The sequence below is a fragment of the Zophobas morio genome, unplaced genomic scaffold (assembly GCF_036711695.1).
Source record: "Zophobas morio isolate AGI-343-1 ecotype UQ-CSIRO unplaced genomic scaffold, CSIRO_AGI_Zmor_V1 ptg000004l, whole genome shotgun sequence".
In the NCBI taxonomy this organism is placed as follows: Eukaryota; Metazoa; Arthropoda; class Insecta; order Coleoptera; family Tenebrionidae; genus Zophobas; species Zophobas morio.
In genome coordinates, this window is record NW_026972109.1 from 3,488,074 (window position 1) to 3,511,987 (window position 23,914).

Genomic DNA, 23,914 nt, shown 5'->3' on the forward strand with positions numbered 1-23,914 from the left:
AAATAACTTGTTTTGGGACACGCCGATTTTACAATTAAGCTCCGCCCTCGGTCTGACAACGAATGAAAAATTCATCACATTTGAGATTGGGGTGGGTGGGCGGGGCCTAATTTTTTACTTCTTTTTTCTTGACATATATGGTTTTAACATGATACTTAAAAACATATTTCACATGCTAGTTTCTCGTTGGGAAATAAGGATTTTGCAATTAAGCTCCGCCTCTCGGCTCACGATGAATAAAAACAGTTATCACAATTGAGAAGAGGGCAGGTGGGCGGCGTTTAAAAGGGTAAATTTGTAGAGAAGTGTGGGGGATAAAATTTAACATTTTAAACATGTTTTCAGTTTTTTGTTGGGAGGGACGACTATATATTAACAAAAAAAAAACTGCAAAATATGTATAAAATATGTAAATTTCGGTCCATTTTCGACCATTTTCGAAATTTAACTGAATACATTTTCTCGTAGGGTCACTTTCGGCCTCATTTCTCCAATAACTTCAAGCGTTTTTTTTTTCCAGAATCGCCATTATCGAAATTTTTAGAAATTTCAAAAATTTCGTATTTCAGACATATTTCCAAAATAATGCTCCGTGACCATCAACAGGCTATATTTTTATAATCCGCACGCCGAGATCTACATTTCTGCAAGTTTTTCAAAAAATAAATTTTCTACTATGTATTTTCCTTACGAAAAATTTTCTGGTAGATTTTGGTCTACAGAATTCTATTTCGGCCTCATTGCTTCGATTACTGAACAGTTTTTCCAGAATCGTTCATTGAAATATCGAAACTTTTAGAAATTTTCAAAATTTCGTATTTCACACCAGAATTTTGCTCTGAGGCCATAAGCAAGCTATATTTTTAGAATCAGCACGTCGAGATCTATACCTCTGATTTTTCTGAAAATTTTTAAATAACTTATTCAAATTTCGGCTTTTTTTCAAAATTTAACTAAGTACATTTTCGCGTAGATTTTGGCTCCCAAAAATCACTTCCGGCCTCATTTATTCGGTTACTTGAATTGTTTTTCCAGAATCGGCCTTTGAAATATAGAAATTTTTAGAAATTTAAAAAATTTCGTATTTCAGACATATTTCCAAAATAATGCCCCGTGACCGTCAACAAGCTATATTTTTATAATCCGCACGCCGAGATCTACATTTCTGCAAGTTTTTCAAAAAATAAATTTTCTACTATGTATTTTCCTTACGAAAAATTTTCTGGTAGATTTTGGTCTACAGAATTCTATTTCGGCCTCATTGCTTCGATTACTGAACAGTTTTTCCAGAATCGTTCATTGAAATATCGAAACTTTTAGAAATTTTCAAAATTTCGTATTTCACACCAGAATTTTGCTCTGAGGCCATAAGCAAGCTATATTTTTAGAATCAGCACGTCGAGATCTATACCTCTGATTTTTCTGAAAATTTTTAAATAACTTATTCAAATTTCGGCTTTTTTTCAAAATTTAACTAAGTACATTTTCTCGTAGATTTTGGCTCCCAAAAATCACTTCCGGCCTCATTTATTCGGTTACTTGAATTGTTTTTCCAGAATCGGCCTTTGAAACATAGAAATTTTTAGAAATTTAAAAAATTTCGTATTTCAGACATATTTCCAAAATAATGCCCCGTGACCGTCAACAAGCTATATTTTTATAGTCCGCACGTCGAGATTTATACCTCGGAATTTTTTTGAGAATTTTTAAACTACTTTTGAAAAATGAAATTTTTTACTATGTATAACTTCCGTATGGAAATTTTGGCCCATCTGCGACCATTTTTGAATTTTAACTAATACATTTTGTCGTAGATTTTGGGTCGGAAAAGTCACTTCTGGTTTCATTTCTTCGATTACTCGAACTGTTTTTCCAGAATCGCCCATTGAAGTATCGAAATTTTTAGAAATTTAAAAATTTCGAATTTCACATCGAATATTTCCGAAATATTGTTCTGTGGCCATAAACAGGCTACATTTTTAGAATCAGCACGTCGAGACCTATACCTCTGATTTTTCTGAAAATTTTTAAATAACTTTTTCAAAACTGAAATTTTCCACTATGTATAACTCCCATACGGAAATTTTGGCCCATCTGCGACCATTTTTGAAATTTGACTAATACATTTTCTTGCTGATTTTGGATCGGAAAATTCACTTCCGGTCTCATTTCTTCGATTACTCGAACTGTTTTTCCAGAATCGGCCCTTGAAATATCGAAATTTTTAGAAATTCAAAAAATTTCGTATTTCACACCGAATATTTCCACAATATTGTTCTGGGACCATCAACAGGCTTAATTTTTAGTATCAGCACTTCGAGATCTATACCTTTGATTTTTTTGAAAATTTTTAAATAACTTATTCAAATTTCGGCCTTTTTTCGAAATTTAACAAAGTACATTTTCTCATAGATTTTGGCTCCCTGAAAGCACTTCCCACCTCTTTTCTTCGGTTACTTGAACTGTTTTTCCAGAGTCGGCCATTGAAATATAGAAATTTTTAGAAATTTGAAAAATTCGAATTTCAGACATATTTCCAAAATAATGCTCCGTGACCATCAACAGGCTATATTTTTATAATCCGCACGTCGAGATTTATACCTCAGAATTTTTTGGGAATTTTTAAACTACTTTTGAAAAATGAAATTTTTTACTATGTATAACTTCCGTATGGAAATTTTGGCCCATCTGCGACCATTTTTGAATTTTAACTAATACATTTTGTCGTAGATTTTGGGTCGGAAAAGTCACTTCTGGTTTCATTTCTTCGATTACTCGAACTGTTTTTCCAGAATCGCCCAGTGAAGTATCGAAATTTTTAGAAATTCAAAAATTTCGAATTTCACATCGAATATTTCCGAAATATTGTTCTGTGGCCATAAACAGGCTACATTTTTAGAATCAGCACGTCGAGACCTATACCTCTGACTTTTCTGAAAATTTTTAAATAACTTTTTCAAAACTGAAATTTTCCACTATGTATAACTCCCATACGGAAATTTTGGCCCATCTGCGACCATTTTTGAAATTTGACTAATACATTTTCTTGTTGATTTTGGATCGGAAAATTCATTTCCGGTCTCATTTCTTCGGTTACTCGAACTGTTTTTCCAGAATCGGCCCTTGAAATATCGAAATTTTTAGAAATTCAAAAAATTTCGTATTTCACACCGAATATTTCCACAATATTGTTCTGGGACCATCAACAGGCTTAATTTTTAGTATCAGCACTTCGAGATCTATACCTCGGAAGTTTTTGAGGATTTTTAAACAACTTTTTCAAAAATTAAATTTTCCACTATGTAGGAGTATAACTCCCTTACGGAAATTTTGGCCCATCAACGAGCATTTTTGAAATTTGACTAGTACATTTTCTTGTAGATTTTGGATCGGAAAAATGACTTCCGGTCTCATTTCTTCGATTATTTGAAACATTTTTCCAGAATCGGCCATTGAATTATCAAAATTTTTAGAAATTCCAAAAATTTCGTGTTTCACACCGAATATTTCCACAATATTGTTCTTGGACCATCAACAGGCTTAATTTTGAGTATCAGCACTTCGAGATCTATATCTCTGATTGCTTTGAAAATTTTTAAATAACGTTTTCAAAAATGAAATTTTCCACTATGTATAACTCCCTTATGGAAATTTTGGCCCATCTGGGACCATTTTTGAAATTTGACTAATAGATTTTCTTGTAAATTTTGGATCGGAAAAATCACTTCCGGACTCATTTCTTCGATTACTCGAACTGTTTTTCCAGAATCGGCCATTGAAATATCGAAATTTTTAGAAATTCCAAAAAATTTTTATTTCACGCCGAATATTTCCAAAATATTGCTCTGAGGCCATAAGCAAGCTATATTTTTAGAATCAGCACGTCGATATCTATACCTAGGATTTTTTTGAGGATTTTTAAACAACTTTTTCAAAAATGAAATTTTCCAATATGTACGAGTATAACTCCCTCACGGAAATTTTGACCCATCTGCGACCATTTTTGAAATTTGACTAATACATTTTCTTGTAGATTTTGGATCGGAAAATTCACTTCCGGTCTCATTTCTTCGATTACTCAAATTGTTTTTTTTTCCAGAATCGGGCATTGAAATATCGAAATTTTTAGAAATACAAAAATTTCAAATTTCACACCGAATATTTCCAAAATATTGTTCTGTGGCCATAAACAGGCTATATTTTTAGAATCAGCACGTCGAGATCTATACCTCTGATTTTTTTTGAAAATTTTTAAACAACTTTTTGAAAAATAAAATTTTTCACTATGTATATACCTTATTCAAATTTTGGCCCATTTTCGAAATTTAACTAAATGCATTTTCTCGTAGATTTTGGGTCCCAGAAGTCACTTCCGTTACTTGAACTGTTTTTCCAACATCTCCCATTGAAATATGGAAATTTTTAGAAATTTCATAAATTTCGTATTTCGTACCGAATATTTCCAAAATATTGCTCCGTGGCCATAAACGGGCTGTATTTTTAGAATTAGCGCGTCGAGATCGGAATTTTTTGAGAATTTTTAAACAACTTTTTAAAAGATGAAATTTTCCACCATGTATTCCCCTTATGAAAATTTTGAAGAGGTACTAGCCCCGCCCTCCCGCCGTCTCTTTTCTTACAGTGTATCTCATTTGCAAAAATCACTCTTATCGTAGCAGGTATAAGCCCCGCCCACCCACCCTCCCTTTCCTTAGAGGGTATATGATTTGCTAAAATCGGTCTTATTTTAGCAGGTACTAGCCCCGCCCACCCACCCTCTCTTTTTTTAAAGGATATGCCATTTGCCAAATTCAGTTTTATCTTAGCATCCGTTATGCAAATTTCGGCCAATTTTCGACCATTTTCAACATTTAACTAATTACATTTTCCATAGATTTAAAGGAATCCGGTGTTTTGTTGCCATTTGCCAAAATCGGTGTTATTTTAGCAGGTACTAGCCCCGCCCACCCGCCCTCACATTTCTTAGAGGTTATCTCATTAGCCAAAATCAGTCTTATCTTAGCAGCAGCCCATATTTGACCATTTTCGAAATTAAACTAATACATTTTCTGGTAGATTTTGGATCCCAGAAGTCACTTCCGGCTTCATTTCTTCGTTTACCCGAATTGTTTTTTCACCATCGCCCATTGAAATTTAGAAATTTTTAGAAATTTGAAAAATTTCGTATTTCATACCGAATATTTCCAACAATTGGTCTGTGGCTACAAACAAACTATATTTTTAGAATCAGCATGTCGAGATTTATATCTCTGATTTTTTTGAGAATTTTGAAACAACTTTTTCAAAAATGAAAATTTCCACGATTACAAATTTGTCTGGATATTTTGAAAAACTTATTTTGGTATACTGGAAAAAACATGGGAAATTTTTCGAAATTTCTTCTGTCATTATTTCATTAGGTGAATCTGATTCAAAGTCAGAATCAGAGGGCGATGATGATGGCTCAAATTTTTCTAGTGAAATAATGACAATGGAATAAAATACTGAATTTTAATTTCAAAAATTCTTTAATCGTACTTATTAGAGTGTAAAATATAAAGTGTGAAAGTACTGGCAACAATATTACAGTTTTTGTCAGATTTTCTAACCTTACATTAAAAAGAACTTAACCTAATATGACAAATTTCATTTTTCATTAGGGATACGAAATTAGTTGGCCCTTCCTTTGTCTAAAAACATCCTGAACGGTATATAGGGTTATGAAGAGGTCACAGATTGTTTCAAGGGAGGTTTGATCGTTTTTTTTTTCAGCGACGTGATACGTGTCACCCTTCAAATTATTCTCGGCACGGACGCCCTTCTCCTGAGTGTGGCCACTGTGGCTAATGTCTATACTTGGAGCAGACTGATCAAGTCGGTCCTTTTTTCGCAACGACGCCACCTGCAACGAACTATCGCCAAACTCGAGATCCTCAAGTCGGAGGGATTTTTACAAGCTCTTAGACAAGAGGTACCCCAGTCACCCTTGCACTACCAACCCTTAATCGCCTCATTCCAGGTCAATTTAATGAAAGACATGGTAAAGTGTTTAGATAGCTTGAGTTCCCAGCAAACTCGCCTAGTCATAATCGTCGACGGCTTGGATAGTTGCGAGCAAGACAAAGTACTCCTCATTCTAGACACAGTCCACATGTTATTCTCAGACGCCAATAGCCCCTTCATTGTGATATTAGCAATAGACCCCCACGTTATAGCAAAGGTAAGTATTCAAGTAAACGCTTCTCCAACCCCCAAGTTTTCATTTTTAACGCTTTTGTTTATATTATACAGGTGGCTTGGGAGCAGGTCAGTCACTCAAACGGGGTTCGGTTTTTGTTATTTTCTTAATCTCTGTCGTTGTTGTTTAGTCGTTGTATAACTGTAGCTTCGATTGTGTACCCGCATGTGCGACTCAGTTCTCACCCGATTTACAATTGTAGGCCGTGGAAATGAACACTAGACGCTTATTCAGCGAAAGCAACATAGGAGGCCACAATTACTTAAGCAATATGGTGCACTTACCGTTCTATTTGCAAAATTCGGGCCTGCGCAAAGTTAAGCTGGCTCAACAAACGGCGCAGGCGCACAGAAAATCCGCTTTAGCATGGACCGAGAACGAAGAGACTTTGGGTAACTTTTTGGCGCGATCGGTAAGAGAGTTTGCTTTGTTAACAACGACTCAAGGTGGGTTTGCAGTCGTCGAGTCGCCGATTGTCCAACGAGAGCGCTTTAATGTCAAGCCAGGAGAAACTCAAACCTCCAGGGAGGAAGAACTCTAGAAAGTTGAAGATGTCTGAGTCGGTTGCCAGCTCAATCGGCTCTAATTTGAATAAAATCGGAGGTGCTCAAGACTTGACGAAGATGCTACTCACTGATGACTATTTCAGCGACGTTAACCCGCGGTCGATGCGCCGGTTGATGAACGTGGTGTACATCACCGGGAGGTTGTTGAAGGCGTTCCAGATTGATTTTAATTGGTATAGGTTAGCGTCGTGGATTAATATTACCGAGCAGTGGCCATTCCGTACCTCTTGGATTATCTATCATTACGAATTGTACGAAGACTCGCTTGAAGACAATACTTCGCTTAAGTTAATATTCGATAAGTAAGGGTTTGAAAAGTGTGTGGAGGTGGTTGTAAGTGGATTTGTTGCAGGATTCGCCCCCACATTCCTACGGTTAAAGATACTGAACCTCTGTTGGAGCTCGACAGGGATGAGAAAAAGTTTGATATTTTCTTGACTTTTCATAGGTCGAGTTTGTTGGTTAGTGATTTGAAGATATTTTTGCCGTTTACTATTAATTTGGATCCGTATTTGAAGAAAGTGATTAAAGGTATGTAGATGGTTAAATGCTACAAAAATTTTGCTAATTGTAATTTGATGATGTCATTTCAATGAACCATAAAAATATACTCCTATAACTGTAGTGTACGAATCCGCTTTCAGTTTTTTCGCTAAACGTTCAAATTTTCGGAAAAATATTTGCAAGGTATAATAACGTTACATTACCAACACGGGTATATTTATTTTTTAAAAATAATAATTGCGTGTTACATGATTATTTTTTTTATTAACACAAATTAGTTTTGTAATCGAATGTGAATGAATACTGCTTATTTTTTAAATTTAACAAAATAGTTCCTTCTTTTGCACCTGGAGAGAGGGTGTTTAGCAGCGGAAAACAACTTCTTACACCAAGAAAAAATTATTTAGGCGACAACACATTTGAAATATTATTAATTTTAAAAGATTCATTAAAAAATAAATAAAAATGTGTTATCAGTTGTTTTGTTGCCCAAAGTTTTAAAAAATATCTGCTTTTTTATGTTATCTAGATACATTTTGAAAAAATTGAAAATGTGTATCTAGATAATCTTATTTTCCATATATCTGTATCTGTATCTAGATAATTTTAAAAGTATCTGTCCTCTACACTTGCTGTGACTACTTTTCTATTGTGCTGTGACCAGTATTATCCATGTTGATGACGTCATCACAAATCTTGTATTGGTCAAATTAAGAACGACCCCCCCCCCATTTTCTCGAACATGTGAAGAATATATATAATGATGATAAAATAAGAATTATAATGTTCATAACATTTTGGTCGATTGTGGTTTAAATTAATAATTTTAGTCCTCTAATTCCTACGTGACATTTTTTCGAAGTATAAACTTAAAAACTTGAGCGTCAGATGGCTATTACGTAGTGCTGAAAGACAAGGCTTGTTATTTATGCATCTGGTTTTTACCTTACAGCGGTTATCACAAAACGAAAATCGTAAAATCAAATTTTATAATTTTTTTAATCAACTGGATTTGTCGGATTATGCTCATAGCCTACGACCAATTTTTTATTTATCAAATTAAGAACCTCATTTTTTAGATTTGCTTATACAGGTTGACTCAAAAAAAAAATAAATCAGTCGATTTATTTTACTGAATCAACCAAGAATTGCGAAACTGAATACTTGCAGACGTTTTAAAGTTATAGTAAACATGATAAATTGTTAATCAAAATCTATCTGTTTATTCCCCCCAAAAAATTGATGACGCCATTTCAAAATAAATGCTACACAAAATGTGCAAAATATGAACGGTTTTTACTTGTGATTTATCGTTGCATCGTTGCATTCATATTTGTTCCTTTTCGGGGATCCCAATTGTTTTTGTTAAAAATATAAAACCTTCTCGGGGGCGCCAAATGTTTTTTTTTTTTTAGAAATCTCGGGGATCCCAACTGTCTTTTTAAAAATGAAAACCATCTCTTTTCTTTAATGTTAAACGTTGTCGGGGGTTATAACTGATGTATTTTTTAAAAATGTAAAACCTTCTCGAGTGTCCCAATAGTTTTTTTTTAATGTGAAACCTTGTCTGGGATCCCAATAGTTTTTTTAAATATATATATATAAAACCTTCGCGGGGGTCCTAGTTGTTTTTTTTTAATGTAAAACCTCGGGGGCCCCAAATATATTTTTTTTTAATGTCAAACCTTCTCGGGGGGTCCCAATTGTTTTTTTTTAATGTATAACCTTCTCGGGGACCCCAAATGTATTTTTTTTAATTGTGAAACCTTCTCGGGGGTCCCAGTTGCCTTTTTTTTTAATGTGAAACCTTGTCGGGAGTGCCAAAAGTTTTAGACTGTGAAACTTTCTCGGGGGTCCTAACCATCTTTTTTAAAAATGTAAAACCTTCTCGGGGGTCCTAATTGTTTTTTTTTTTAATGTAAAACCTTCTCGGGGGCCTCAATTGTCTTTTTTTTTTAATGTGAAACCTTCTCGGGGGTCCCAATTGTCTATTTTAAATATATGTGTAAAACCTCCTCGGGGGTCTCAGTTGGTTTTTTTTTTTCAAATGTAAAACCTTCTCGGGGGGTCCCAATTGTGTTTTTTTTTAATGTAAAACCTTCTCGGGGACTCCAAATGTTTTTTTAAATGTGAAATCTTCTCGGGGGTCCCAGTTGCCTTTTTTTTAATGTGAAACCTTGTCGGGAGTGCCAAATGTCTTCTTTTAGACTGTGAAACTTTCTCGGGGGTCCTAACCATCTTTTTTAAAAATGTAAAACCTTCTCGGGGGTCCCAATAGTTTTTTTTTAATGTAAAACCTCGAGGGCCGCAAATGTCTTTTTTTTTAATGTGAACCCTTTTCAGGGGTCCCAATTGCCTTTTTAAAAAATGGAAAACCTCGGGGGTCCCAATTGTGTTTTTTTTTTATGTAAAACCTTCTCGGGAGTGCCAAATGTCTTCTTTTAGACTGTGAAACTTTCTCGGAGGTCCTAACTATCTTTTTTAAAAATGTAAAACCTTCTCGGGTGTCCCAGTTGCCTTTTTTTTTTAAATGTAAAACCTTCTCGGGGGCCCCAAATATGTTTTTTTAATGTATAACCTTCTCGGGGGTCCCAATTGCCTTTTTTTTAATGTGAAACCTTGTCGGGGTTCCCAATTGTCTTTTTTAAATATATATGTAAAACCTTCTCGGGGGTCCCAGTTGTTTTTTTTTTTAATGTAAAACATTCTCGGGGGCCCCAAATCTTTTTTTTAATGTAAAACCTTCTCGGGGGCTCCAAATATCTTTTTTTTTAATGTGAAACCTTCTCGGGGTACCAGTTGGTTTTTTTAAAAATGTGAAACCTTCTCGGGGGCCCCAAATATTTTTTTTTTAAAGTGAACCCTTCTTGGGGGTCCCAATTGTCTTTTTTAAATATATATGTAAAACCTTCTCGGGGGTCCCATTTGTTTTTTTTTTTTAATGTAAAACCTTCTCGAAGGCCCCAAATCTTTTTAATGTGAAACATTCTCGGGGGCCCCAAATGTCTTTTTTTTAATGTGAAACCTTTTCGGGGGTCCCAATTGCCTTTTTAAAAAATGGAAAACCTTCTCGGGGGTCCCAATTGTGTTTTTTTTTTTTTTAATGTAAAACCTTCTCGAGGGTGCCAAATGTGTTCTTTTAGACACGAGGCGTTCCATGTAAGGCTTGAAGTGCAAGCGAGAAAATCTAACTTGATCAATTTCATTGTGATTTCTAATTACCTCCTTCTCTATATACATACAAATCTATTAAACAAATGAAATTAAAATTTTCTTTTGAAAAATGCTACCATTCCATCAGTATTTTCTTAAGACGTTGTCACGTTCAACTATCGTCAGTAAACCGACTTTACAGACAACCGATTTTTTTTTTTTTAAAGTGAACCCTTCTTGGGGGTCCCAATTGTCTTTTTTAAATATATATGTAAAACCTTCTCGGGTGTCCCAGTTGCCTTTTTTTTAATGTAAAACCTTCTCGGAGGCCCCAAATATGTTTTTTTAATGTATAACCTTCTCGGGGACCCCAAATATATATTTTTTAATTGTGAAACCTTCTCGGGGGTCCCAATTGCCTTTTTTTTTAATGTGAAACCTTGTCGGGGGTCCCAATTGTCTTTTTTAAATATATATGTAAAACCTTCTCGGGGGTCCCAGTTGTTTTTTTTTTTAATGTAAAACATTCTCGGGGGTCCCAAATCTTTTTTTTAATGTGAAACCTTCTCGGGGTCCCAATTTTCTTTTTTAAATATATATGTAAAACCTTCTCGGGGGCTCCAAATATCTTTTTTTTAATGTGAAACCTTCTCGGGGGTACCAGTTGGTTTTTTTAAAAATGTGAAACCTTCTCGGGGGCCCCAAATATCTTTTTTTTAAAGTGAACCCTTCTTGGGGGTCCCAATTGTCTTTTTTAAATATATATGTAAAACCTTCTCGGGGGTCCCATTTGGTTTTTTTTTTAATGTAAAACCTGGAAGGCCCCAAATCTTTTTAATGTGAAACTTTCTCGGGGGCCCCAAATGTATTTTTTTTAATGTGAAACCTTTTCGGGGGTCCCAATTGCCTTTTTAAAAAATAGAAAACCTCGGGGGTCCCAATTGTGTTTTTTTTTTAATGTATAACCTTGTCGAGGGTGCCAAATGTGTTCTTTTAGACTGTGAAACTTTCTCGGAGGTCCTAATTTTTTTTTCTTTAATGTAAAACCTTCTCGGGGGCCTGAACAGTTTTTTTTTAATGTGAAACCTTCTCGGGGGTCCCAATTCTTGTTTTTAAATATATATGTATAACCTTCTCGGTGGTCTCAGTTGTTTTTTTTTTTCAAAAATAAAACCTCGGGGGCCCCAAATATCTTTTTTTAATGTGAAACCTTCTCGGGGGGGGGGGGGGGGCAATTGTTTTTTTTTTGGGACCTCAAATGTCTTTTTTTAATTGTGAAACCTTCTCGGCGGTCCCAATTGTCTTTTTTTTTTTAATGTGAAACCTTGTCTGGGATCCCAATAGTTTTTTTTAATATATATATAACACCTTCTCTGGGGCCCCAAATGTCTTTTTTTTAACGTGAAACCTTCTCGGGGGTTCCAACTGTCTTTTTTAAAAATGTAAAACCTTCTCGGGGGTCCCAATTGTTTTTTTTTTAAGTGTAAAACTTTTTCGGGATCGCCAATTTTTCAGTCCGACTACTACCTTCTGTTGTGTTTATTCCATAGAATAAAAAAGTAAAATTCCGCAAAATCAAATTTTGTAATTTTTCAGAAAAGCAGTATTTCAGAATCGAGGGAAGTTCTGTCTAAATAACTTTCGACCATTTTTGTTAAGTTTGTTTAGTGTTGTTTGTAGACAAGCTAACTCAGACTAACTATAAACGTCGTTGTAATGAAAGTTTTGGTTGCAGAAAACCGCTCCTTATTGTCAATAACCAAAAGAATATGGTCGACGGCGAATTTGTGAGAGTTACAGATTCCAGCAGAAAAAAATGATCTCAATATATCTGCGACCTTAATAAATTTTCTCCCTTTTTTGTAACACATTTGCGATATTTTTTTGGAGCCTAAATTAATTAACACATTGTCTCCAGTAAGAGTTTGCACCAAATTTGAGAAACTTTTGGTTGATATTTGGAAAAATTCTCACCAGCTGCGCCAAAATTGCAGCCAAGAAAAAAATTGTCTCGAAAATGCCAATGTTATCTTTGTGGACTAAAACTTTGGAAAACTGGCCAAGAAATTGAAACTTATGACCCTGTTTTATGACCTGTCTGTTCGGTATAACAACATTTCTTTAAATAAAAGCGTGATAAAAACGATGCTAACTTTGTCCCTATTGTAGAAGAAACTCAGTCCTTGGATGACGACGGGTTGCTAATGACCACACCACGGAACATCTCCGTGGTTCCTACCATGCCGTGGACCAACACCACCAACCCAGAATGGGCGTCACCCCGTCCTGGTCTGAGCCGGCGCAACCGAAACGCAGCATCCAAAACCATGTACCAACCACCCACACTCGTGGGTTGGCCAAACTGGAACGAAGCCCCCGTGCAAGTTACCAACCCACAAATGGTACCGTTGGCACCCGTAACATCGCTTGCCGTAAGTTAACCCGAAACCACAAACAAACCGTGTTAAAGCCACTTTCCACAGCCCGAAGTATTCGAAAAACGCTTATCCTCGCTAAGTGTAGACGGCGTCTGCAAATTATTATACAAAATCGAAGAAATCAACTCCGCTGCATTACCCGAATATAGTAAAGTGATCAAGGAACACAACATCACTGGGAAAGTTCTCCTTCACTGTGATTTAGATGAGTTGAAAAAAGTACGTCAACAGTTTAGAGCGACAAAGACACTCACGGTTTCGTTTGTAGCTACTCAAGATGTCATTCGGCGACTGGGAAATGTTCAAAGTGATGTTGATTTCCTTGCGGGAGCACGAAGTCAGCGCTGTGTTCCGCCAGGAGGAAACCCCAATCCGCGCACCGAAGCCTGAACGCAAAACTAGCACCTCTAAAAGCGCTCCACCTGAGAAAGAAACCAAGGAGTTGAATCAGCGGAAGCAGAGCGTCATGGAAAAACAGGTAAGTGCGCGCCTTCACGTAGTGCTTGTCTGCTAACTCAGTTTGTAATGCTTGCGTGTGGTGTAGTATCAGGTGAGTGTGGCTTGCGGATGTTTTTGTAAGTGTGTACTGACTGGTTGTTGTTTAGGTGACCCTGGAAGAGCAGATGATTTGTGGCGCTCTGCAGACGCTGAACGAGGAGGCTTGTGAAGACGTGTTGGAAGAAACCGAAGAGAAGGAGACGAAGATCACCATCGAGCCCGACGTTCCGCAAACTTCGGTCATTCCTCCGAGTCCAGACTCGAATCAAGGTGAATCTCACATTGCACGCAAACGAAGCACAGACCGAGCTAAGAGAGTCAGCATTGACGAGAGCGTAACGAAGCACGGTTACGATAGCAGTGCGGCGCTAAATAAAAACAAAAGTACTAACAGTGAGGTGCCTGCTAGGAAAATTAGCGGGAGTGGGTTGAAGAGGGATTAGATTGTCAAAGCAATAAATTAACAGTATTATTTTCACCCATTCTTCCTTTTATACTTTTATTCTAGTCTTTACTTATCTTTTTATATGCAGTTATTGAATTCACGTGCATGTCTGTGCCATACTGTATCCACTTTTAGTTTATATGTACACCTAGCACTATTTATTTTATTTTGTAGTTCCTGTGATTATTACACAATAAAGTATTGATTACTCTGCATGTGTTTGTTTTCTCGTTAGTCTGTACATATTCGTGTGAATTCAATAGCTGTATATAGCTTGGCTGTGGTGGTTTGACCTTGGGTGATTCGTCGGCCAATCAAAGTATCGCTTTTGTGACGTACTCAACGTCTGCTTAGTTGCTTCTTTTGTTTAGATTACCCGAGAGGCTACCGTTCTCGCACGAACAGCTCGAGCGGCGTAGGTGAGACCGAGTTTGTTTTATTGCAATCCTCACCAATAGGTCATATGCATTGGCAACCTATCAGTATATCAGTCGGAGGCACTTCCGAGAGCTTAAGCGAGCATAGTTCGAGATGTAGTTCCCAACTACCGTCACCGGGTAAGCCTCACTACTCGTAGTTGCACCCCCCCACCACGCTCCAACCGCTCACTTACGCTACAATTTACAGTTGCAGAACGCCGCCTGTCAAACGGAATCAAACTATCCAACTTGAAACCCACCAATCAAATCGACGACCTGTCAAAAAAAGGCCGCCATGTTGTGATCAAAACGGAGTGCGGCGATTCGTCGCACATCAGCGTGATGTACAACGCGAGCGAGACCAAAACACCACTGCTACAAGAGTTTAATTCGCAGCGACCCACGACTTTACATTTACTCAAAAACGAGAAAGCGAGTAAGCCGCTCATGCGCAATCGATCCAAGTCGATCGATAGTCAGAAGAAAAAGAATGACAAGAATTTCGAGAAACTACAAAGACTGAAAGAGAAGCTTTTGCATTCAAGTCCTGAGTTGAACGAGAATGCTAGTGATAATGAAAGTACTCCGTTGGTGTCTGAAGTATCGACGCCGTCGAAGTCTGGTCAAAGTTCCGAGTTGAAGTCTTCGAATTCCAATAGTTTTCCTTTATCGCCGACGTCGCAGAAGAGTCTCTCCCCGGAGTTCAAGCATAGACAGACTCGAAGCGAGCAGAACCTCACCGACACGACGGACGTAAGTCCGGTTTTGTCGTTCCCGGAAAGTATTTACTTAAGCAATATAGCACCCAGTAGTGGGGGTAATAGCTTATCGCCGAAAGCACCCACTCTGACGAGAACCGTCTCCGAATGCACTTCCATCTCGGGAATGATAAGCTCGTGCAGCAACGTTAGTCTCCCCAGTAGCAAAAACTCACACAGCTCGGGACAACTATCCAGACAGAACGCGCTCGACTTTGAAGAAATTCTTGCCGATTGTTATTGTGATCCTAGCAGAGGAGGGTAAGAAAGTCCCACTGAGTACTTATATTTTTTTAATTGTGAACAGTATTCCTTTCTAATAGAGCAATAGATCTATTTATATTTTATGACTGTTAGATTTCCTCATTAAAGATCTGTTGATCGCACTTGTTTTTCTAATCCTACAGCCAGTCGCTACTAATCAGTGGTTTTTCTTCAACAATACCAAGTTCTTTCTTTCTCCTGTCACAAGTCCGGTTTGAATTTCGGCCGCACGTATGGAGGGGGGTTAGGTCGGCAGTGCACGCCACGATTTATCGTGGACTGAGGGCTGTTAGTGTGACTCCTGGACAGTAGCATGGGGTCGGGCGATAACGTCATTTCCCGGTTGTTCGACAAGCTCCGCAGAGACTGAGTGGCCCGATGAATCGTAGCGTATTGGTTGATTTCAGTGGAGGGGGCGTCCTCCAGGCGTTTAGATCTGTCAAATGGGAGTCACGTGATATAAACGTCATAACATAGACGTGAGTCAACAGAGACAACACAAATTGATACAGCACTGTTGACTCACAATTTTTGTATAAAAATAACAAAGTATAATTAAAATATTAGTAGGTATAAACTCTCCACTCATTCATTATGAAAACAGGTTCAAACCAATTACCTGTAATAATCGATACAAATGTGATATAAGTTATAGAAAAACACCTCGCTTTCTGGATCTTTTCTGTAATTATTTCAAGGTGCTTGAGTGATTTTTAAAAAGTGTAAAGAAACGTCAATACTTACATTCCCTCGTGGTGGAAGCACAGTATTATGGAAAGAACCAAAGCCAATAAGATCATGACAAACATGGGTACCAATATTGTGAAAAGAAACTCGTGAAGGTAGCTTCTTTGGGGCACTTCACTCTTCATAACCGTTTCCCACTTGTCTTCATAGTCATTTTCAACCGAATTTAGAAGCTTCTCATTGGTTCCTGCTTGGTGTAACGAGTTATTATCGTCTACCTAAGCAACAATAAAGAAATATATATGTTCTTTTTTGCACACGTACAGTGGTTGGAAGTAATTCAATTACAAGTAATTCATTACTGTAATTCGATTCCGTTTCAAGTAATGAGTAATTCAGTATTCAGTTACTTTTACAATTACTTTTAACCCAAATACTCCAAAACATTGTTTGTTTTTCGCTACGAATCGTTTACTTGATCTTCTGGGATTATTAAACCTGGTTCGTCCCCACAAAGAGAAGATTAACCCAATAGGGAGTTAAAATCTAAAACGAGTTTAGCACAGAATTTGTTAAGAAACCAGGTAACCATAATATACATAAGCTCTTTATCATTTTAAGGGTGAGCTAAAGCATATTCCAGCATACGGAAATACATATAAACTTCTACCCCAGTTTTTTCAAAAAGGTACATTAGTAGAAATTGTATTAAAAAACCCATTGCGCTTTACAGAAATAAAATAACTAAGCAAACAGGGACAGAATATGTAAAATTTGTGGTCAAACAAACTTTGGCCATTTTTCTGGTCCACTCATCTATAACAGGTAACCGATAGCATATAAGTAAGTTCGTAATGTTTCCAAATTTTTACCATTTTTTGTAAACGTTAGTCACCAATACTACTTGCTAAGATAAAACGAATTTTGGCAAATGACATGTCCTGTAAAAAAGGAGAGGGTGGGTGGGCGGGGCTAGTAGTTGCTAAGATAAGAGTAATTTTGGCAAATAACATACCCGCAAAGAAAACAGCGGGTGGGTGGGCGGGGCTAGTACTTGCTAAGATAAGACTGAACAATCATGATACAATAAATACTAGGTATGATATTGCGCACGTACGGAGTGGGGGAGTGACGTCACTCGGTGAGTAAGTGTGTTTTAATAATTTTATAAAGTCACGACGATGCGTTGTGGCGGTTTTGGGTGTAATAGCGATAAACAATCAAGACATTTCAAAAAGACATACAATTTTATTCGTTTCCAAGGGACAAGTATGGGCTATTTCTGGTTGTCGTTTGGACTCTTTTATAGTAAAAAATGCAAGAGTGTGTTCACAGCATTTTAGTGAAGACGATTTTGGACGAAATTTGCAACACGGACTTTTGAATTGTCTTCCTAAAAAAGAAAAAAAAAACTAAAGTCTGGAAATCAGCCACGTTAGTTAAAGAAATTTGTTCTAGGGATGAAATCGCGAAATTAAGTAGGTTATTTTACTTGAATATTGATATAAATCGAACAAATTCAATTTAAAAAAAATGTTCACAAAGAACATCTTATATGACTCTGAAGAAATGCGTCAAAATTAAGCACAGAAACTTTATCCTGAGAAATTTTTCTATAAGATTGACACCTCTCAAGGCCGATTAAGCCGCACTTTGATAATCTTAGACACCTAGGACGGTCAATTTGGCAACGTCTAAGTATTTCAAAAAAACCAAGAAGGGTATTTTGTTTTTCTCGATTATTTGAAGGAATGCGTGAAAATTAAGTATAGAATGGCAATCCTGAGAAATCGTCCAATAAGATTCATACTTCTTAAGGCCGATATGTAAAATTTAATAATTTTGGAAACAATTGTTTTTCTCGAATATTTGAACAGATAATAAAACACAAACACTACACTGAGAAACTTTCCAATAAGATTGACACTTCCCAAGACCGATTAGGCCGCACTCGGATGACCTTAAACATCCCTACGATCGATGTCGGAACGTTTTAACAATTCAATACATTTTCCGATAAGATTGATACTTTTTAAGGTCGATTCGGCGGATTTTAATGATCTTGGGAAAAAAATTCTTAACTATTAGGAGAAATACGTCAAAATTAAGCACAAAAACGTTATCCTGAGAAATTTTTAAATTATTTACATCTCTTAAGACCGATTAAGCCGCATTTTGAGAATCTTAGACACCTAGTACGGTCAATTTGGCGACTTTTTAATATTACAAAAAAAATCAAGGAAGACAGAAAATTTTGTTTTTCTCGATTATTTGAAGGAATGCGTGAAAATTAAGCACAGAATGGTAATCCTGAGAAATCGTCCAATAAGATTGATACTTCTTCAGGCCGATACGCAAAAGTTAATCATCTTGGCAAAAGTTGTTTTTCTCGGCTATTGGAGGAGACAACCAAACCCAAACGCTTTCCTGAGAAACTTTCCAATAAGATTGACACCTCTTAGAGTTGATTAGGCCGCATTTTAATGACCCCAGACAACCATACGATCGAAGTCGGAACGTTTTAATAATGTAACAAATTTTCCGATAAGATTGATAAGGTCGATTCGGGGGATTTTAACGATCTTGGTAAAAAGATTCTCGGCTATTTGAAGAAATGCGTCAAAATTAAGCACAGAAGCTTTCTCCTGAGAAATTTTTCGGTAAGATTGACACCTCCTAGGGCTAATTAAGCCGCATTTTGATAATCTTAGACACCTAGAATGATTAATTTTGCGACTTTTTAATATTTCAAAAAAAATCAAGGAGGGCAGAAAATTTTGTTTTTCTCGATTATTCGAAGGAATGCGTGAAAATTAAGCATAGAATGGCAATCCTGACAAATCGTCCAAAAGACTGACACGTCTTAAGGCCGATACGAAAAATTTAATCATCTTGGAAGACGTTGTTTTTCTAGGGTATTTGAGGAGATAATCCAGCACAAACGCTATCCTGAGAAACCTTCCAATAACATTGACTCCTCTTAGGGTGGATTATCAGCATTTTGATGACTTTAGATACCGGTACGGTCGATGTCGGAAAGTTTTAAGAATTCAAAAAATTTTACGATAAGATTGAGAATTCTTAAGACTCATTCGGCCCATTTTAATGAGGCCGGGAAAAAAATTCTCAGTTATTTAAAGAAATACATCAAAATTAAGCACAGAAAGTTTATCCTGAGAAATTTTTCGGTAAGATTGACACCTCTTCGAACCGATTAAGCCGCATTTTGATAATCTTAGACACCTATGCTAGCACGGTCAATTTGGCGACTTTTAATATTACAAAAAAAATCAAGAAGGGAAGAAAATTTTGTTTTCTCGTTTATTTAGAGGAATGCATGAAAATTAAGTACAGAATGGTAATCTTGAGAAATCGTCCAATAAGACTGATACTTCTTCAGGCTCATACGCAAAACTTAATCATCTTGGAAAAAGTTGTTTTTCTCGGCTATTGGAGGAGGTAATCAAAGCCAAACGCTTTCCTGAGAAACTTTCCAATAAGATTGACACCTCTTAGAGTTGATTAGGCCACATTTTAATGACCCTAGACAACCGTACGATCGATGTCGGAACGTTTAAATAATGTAATAAATTTTCCGATAAGATTGATACCGTCGATTCGGCGGATTTTAACGATCTTGGTAAAAAGATTCTCGGCTATTTGAAGAAATGCGTCAAAATTAAGCACAGAAACTTTATCCTGAGAAATTTTTCGATAAGATTGACACCTCTCAAGGCCGATTAAGCCGCATTTTGATAATCTTAGACACCTAGCACGGTCAATTTGGCGATTTTTAATATTACAAGAAAATCAAGGAGGGCAAAAAATTTTGTTTTTCTAGATTATTTGAAGGAATGCGTGAAAATTAAGCACAGAATGGTAATCCTGAGAAATCGTCCAATAAGATTGATATTTCTTAAGGCCGATACGCAAAATTTAATGATCTGAGAAAAAGTACAGAATGGTAATCCTGAGAAATCGTCCAACAAGATTGATACTTCTTCAGGCTCATATGCAAAACTTAATCATCTTGGAAAAAATTGTTTTTCTTGGCTATTTGAGAAGATAATCAAGCACAAATGCTAGCCTGATAAACCTTCCAATAAGATTAACACCTCTTAGGGTCGATTAGGCCGCATTTTGATGACATTAGACACTCGTACGATCGATGTCGGAATGTTTTAAGAATTCAAAAAATTTTACGATAAGATTGACAATTCTTAAGGCTCATTCGGCGCATTTTAATGATGTCGGGAAAAAAATTTTCAGTTATTTAAAGAAATAGGGCAAAATTAAGCACAGAACTTTATCCTGAGAAATTTTTCGGTAAGATTGACATCTCTTAGGGTCGATTAGGCCGCCTTTTAATGATCTTGGAAACCCGTACGGTCGATTTCAGAACATTTTAATGATTCAAAAAAATATCCAATAAGATTGATACTTCTTAAGGCCAATTCGGTGGATTTTAATGATCTTGATAAAGATTCTTGGCTATTTGAAGAAATGTGTCAAAATTAAGCACAGAAACTTTATTCCGAGAAATTTTTCAGTAAGATTGACACGTCTTAGGCCCGATTAAGTCGTATTTTGATAATGTTAGACACCTAGCACGGTCCATTTGGCGACTTTTTAATATTACAAAAAAATCAAGGAGGGCAGAAAGTTTTGTTTTTCTTGATTATTTGAAGGAATGCGTGAAAATTAAGCACAGAATGGTAATCCTGAGAAATCGTCCAATGAGATTGATACTTTTTAAGGCAGATATGCAAAATTTAATGATCTTGGAAAAAGTTGTTTTTCTCAGCTATTTAAAAAGTTCATCAAGTACAAACGCTATCCTGAGAAACTTTCCCATAAGATTGACACCTCTTAGGGTCGATTTCGGAAGATTGATACTTTGTAAGGCCGATTCTGCGGATTTTAATAATCTTGGAGAAAAAAAATTCTCGGCTATTTGAAGAAATGCGTCTAAATTAATCACAGAAACTTTATCGTGAGAAATTCTTGGATAAAATTGACACCTCTAAGGGCCGACTCGGCCGCATCTTAATAATTTTATACGTTTTAGTTTAATTTGGGAACGTTTTAGTAATTTAAAAAAATCAAAGGGTGTAGAAAAATTTGTTTCTCTCGACTATTAGAAGTGATACATCAAAATTAAGCATAGAATCGTAATCCTGAGAAAATTTCCGACAAGATTGATCTTTTTTAGGGCCGATATGACCAGATATTAATGATTTTGGAAAAATTTGTTGTTGTTCTCGGCTATTTACGGGGAGGCATGAAAATTAGGCACAAAATGATAATCCTGAGAAATTTTCCAATAAGACTGACATCTCTTAGCGTCAATTAGGCTGCATTTTGACGACCTTAGACACACCCGTAAGGTTGATTTCAGAACGTTTTAATAATTAAAAAAAAAAATCCAATAAGATTGATACTTCGTAAAGACGATTCGGCGGATTTTAATAATCTTGGAAAAAAAAAATCTCGGCTATTTGAAGAAATTGACGTATTAATTAAGCACAGAAAATTTATCGTGAGAAATTTTTGGATGGGATTGACACCTTTTAATAATTTTAGACACCCCGCACCATCATTTTTGGAACGTTTTAGTAATTTAAAAAATCAAAGGGCGCAGAAAAATTTGTTGCTCTCGAATATTTGAAAGGATGCATGAAAATTAGGCAGAAAATGGTAATCTTGAGAAATTTTCCAATAAGATTGACATTCTTAGGGCCGATGAGGCCAGATGTTGGTGACCTTGGACACCCGCACGGTCGATTTCAGAACGTTTTAATAATTCAAAAAATTTTTGGATTTCGGCTATTTGAAGAAATGCGTCAAGATTAAGCACATCAGAAACGTTACGCAGACAAATTTTTCGATAAGATTGACACCACTTAGGGCCGATTTGACCGCATTTTAATCATCCAAAAAAATAATATTTTTTTCTGGGCTATCCGAAGGAGATTCCCCAGAATCATGCACATAAACGTTATTCTCAGAAATTTTTCGATAAGATTGACACCTGTTAAGACCGATTAGGTTTCATTTTGATGATCTTAGATATCTCGCTCTGTCGATTTAACAACGTTTCAATAATAAAAAAAAATTAGGCAGGGCAAAAAAAAAATTTTCTAAACTATTTGAAGGGATGTATCAAAATTAAACATAAAATGAAGCAGAAAATTTCCGGTAAGATTGATTCTTCTTAGGGTCGATTCAACCACATTTTAATGATATTCGACGGCATTTTAATAAATGTAGAAAACAAAGTTTTTCTGGGTTATCTGAAAGAGAATCATCAAAATTAAGCACATTAACGTCATCCTGAGAAACTTTCCAATAAGATTGACATTTTTTAGGGTTGGTTGGTAGTATTATGATGATCTTAGACACCTCGCGCTGTCGATTTAGGAACGTTTTAATAATTGAAAAAGAAATCAAGGAAGGCAAAAAAATTTGTTTTCTCAGCTATTTGAAGGGAGGCATGAAAACTAAGCACATAATGGTAATCTTCAGAAATTTTCCGATAAGATTGATACTTCTTAAGACCGATTCGGCGGATTTTAAAGATCTTGGATTTGTTGCAAAATTAAGCACAGATAATTATATCCTGAAATTTATTGGTAAGATTGACACCTCTCAGAGTCGATTCGACCACATTTTAAAAATTTTACACAAACTCGACATATTCTACCCTCCTCGATCGGCAACAATGTTTGTATTTCTGGCACATTTTTTAACCTTCAATTTAATAAAACATAACTTAACGAAATAAGTTCAGGGAATTTTTATTCTTCTGGATCGAATACCAACAAACTCACTAGATTTTCATGGCCAACCCTACTGTATAAAGATTGTGAACGGATAATACACGTAGTCAATAAGATAGTCCCACCAATGCAAGTTTTTGTTTGAAAGTTGTTGCAGTTGACATCTTTGACCCTTTTGGACCCATACAACAAATTCTAAAATTGCGTCTTCATCAAATTTTTCAAAGTGCAACAAATAATTGTTAAAGTAATGCATTACTTTTTAAAGGTAACTCTTCCAATCACTGCACACGTAGGTACCTACCAGTCTGAATGAACACCAATCCATGTGAAACCCAGAATTTCTGAACAGTCTCTCCACTTTCGTTCGTTTGAAGTCTCTAGGACATGGATAAGTCTTCCACAAGGGTCTGACTTCCTCCTGTAGCTCAGTTAGTTCAGACGAAAACGGCGCCTGACTACCTAATCTTAAAACAACTCTAAAATCCACAATTATTTTTTTTTTTGTAAAAATGGGACTACAATTACCCTTCTCCTTCTGACGGATTAAGCGGCTTCCGCGCCCCTAAAGTGATCGCCGACGACAAAAAAGTCACATAGAGATCACTCTGACTATCCTTCCACAACACTTTCCTAAATATATCCTTCAAACTCTCCATACGTTCCACTTCAAACATATTATCCACATCCAAATTGTCGATTTTGATGTGTACTTGATATTTAGCGGGGTTGAGCTTCTCGGACACGTGTATATTGATGTGTTCGTGCCTCGTTTCATAATTTTTTCGATTCAAAGCTATCACTTCAAGCTGGATTTTGGCATTGTTTTCATTGGGTGGCACCCCAAATAAAAACCCGCAGTGGTGCTCCCTGCTGAAAATATAGTTTATCCATGAGGGTAAATCGGGGGCGTTCAGGAGCGACGGCTGGTAAACAAACTGATCAGGTTTGCCTTCGTACGTCCAGTTGAACATGGGCGGGTTCACCACGATTTCGAAAACTTCCGTCATTAAAACATTCTCGTCTTTAGCAAAAGCGGCACTTAAAGACGAAATTAATACGTAGAATAGCATTGCAGCCGTGTTTGCTACATTTATTTAATCGATACGTGTGAAGTAAAGATTTATTTTTAAATTTGTGATGGTGGCGCCATCTGACAAGTCTG

At 36.3% G+C, this 23,914-nt stretch overlaps 2 protein-coding genes across 10 annotated transcripts in view; one reads left to right on the forward strand and one right to left on the reverse strand.

Annotated features, from left to right (window-relative positions):
- The window catches only part of Arms (Ankyrin repeat-rich membrane spanning), a 45,397-nt gene extending 29,992 nt beyond the window's left edge, over positions 1 to 15,405 (forward strand). For 7 of the 8 annotated variants that reach the window (XM_064067421.1, XM_064067462.1, XM_064067446.1 and 4 more), the window contains 11 exons: positions 5,773 to 5,971; positions 6,020 to 6,220; positions 6,441 to 6,650; positions 6,697 to 7,106; positions 7,157 to 7,335; positions 12,631 to 12,893; positions 12,945 to 13,118; positions 13,168 to 13,377; positions 13,505 to 13,667; positions 14,214 to 14,399; positions 14,470 to 15,405. In XM_064067421.1, the coding sequence (XP_063923491.1) occupies positions 5,773 to 5,971; positions 6,020 to 6,220; positions 6,441 to 6,650; positions 6,697 to 7,106; positions 7,157 to 7,335; positions 12,631 to 12,893; positions 12,945 to 13,118; positions 13,168 to 13,377; positions 13,505 to 13,667; positions 14,214 to 14,399; positions 14,470 to 15,284 (3,010 nt within the window). In that variant the 3' untranslated portion in view covers positions 15,285 to 15,405. The remainder of the gene's footprint in view (positions 1 to 5,772; positions 5,972 to 6,019; positions 6,221 to 6,440; positions 6,651 to 6,696; positions 7,107 to 7,156; positions 7,336 to 12,630; positions 12,894 to 12,944; positions 13,119 to 13,167; positions 13,378 to 13,504; positions 13,668 to 14,213; positions 14,400 to 14,469) is intronic. The other variant, XM_064067438.1, reaches the window with a different exon arrangement.
- On the reverse strand, positions 15,334 to 23,906 carry LOC135137747 (epsilon-sarcoglycan). 2 transcript variants are annotated; one of them, XM_064067478.1, is made up of 5 exons: positions 23,278 to 23,906; positions 23,050 to 23,228; positions 16,028 to 16,244; positions 15,903 to 15,965; positions 15,334 to 15,719 (listed from the first exon to the last, which is right to left on the reverse strand). In XM_064067478.1, the coding sequence occupies exons 1-5, from the start codon at positions 23,820 to 23,822 to the stop codon at positions 15,485 to 15,487; spliced, it is 1,239 nt and encodes a 412-aa protein (XP_063923548.1). In that variant the 5' UTR covers positions 23,823 to 23,906; the 3' UTR covers positions 15,334 to 15,484. The 2 variants fall into 2 exon arrangements, with proteins under 2 accessions (XP_063923548.1, XP_063923556.1); XM_064067486.1 differs by lacking the exon at positions 15,903 to 15,965 and having other exon boundaries at positions 15,335 to 15,719.
- Between the last annotated feature and the right edge of the window lie 8 nt (positions 23,907 to 23,914).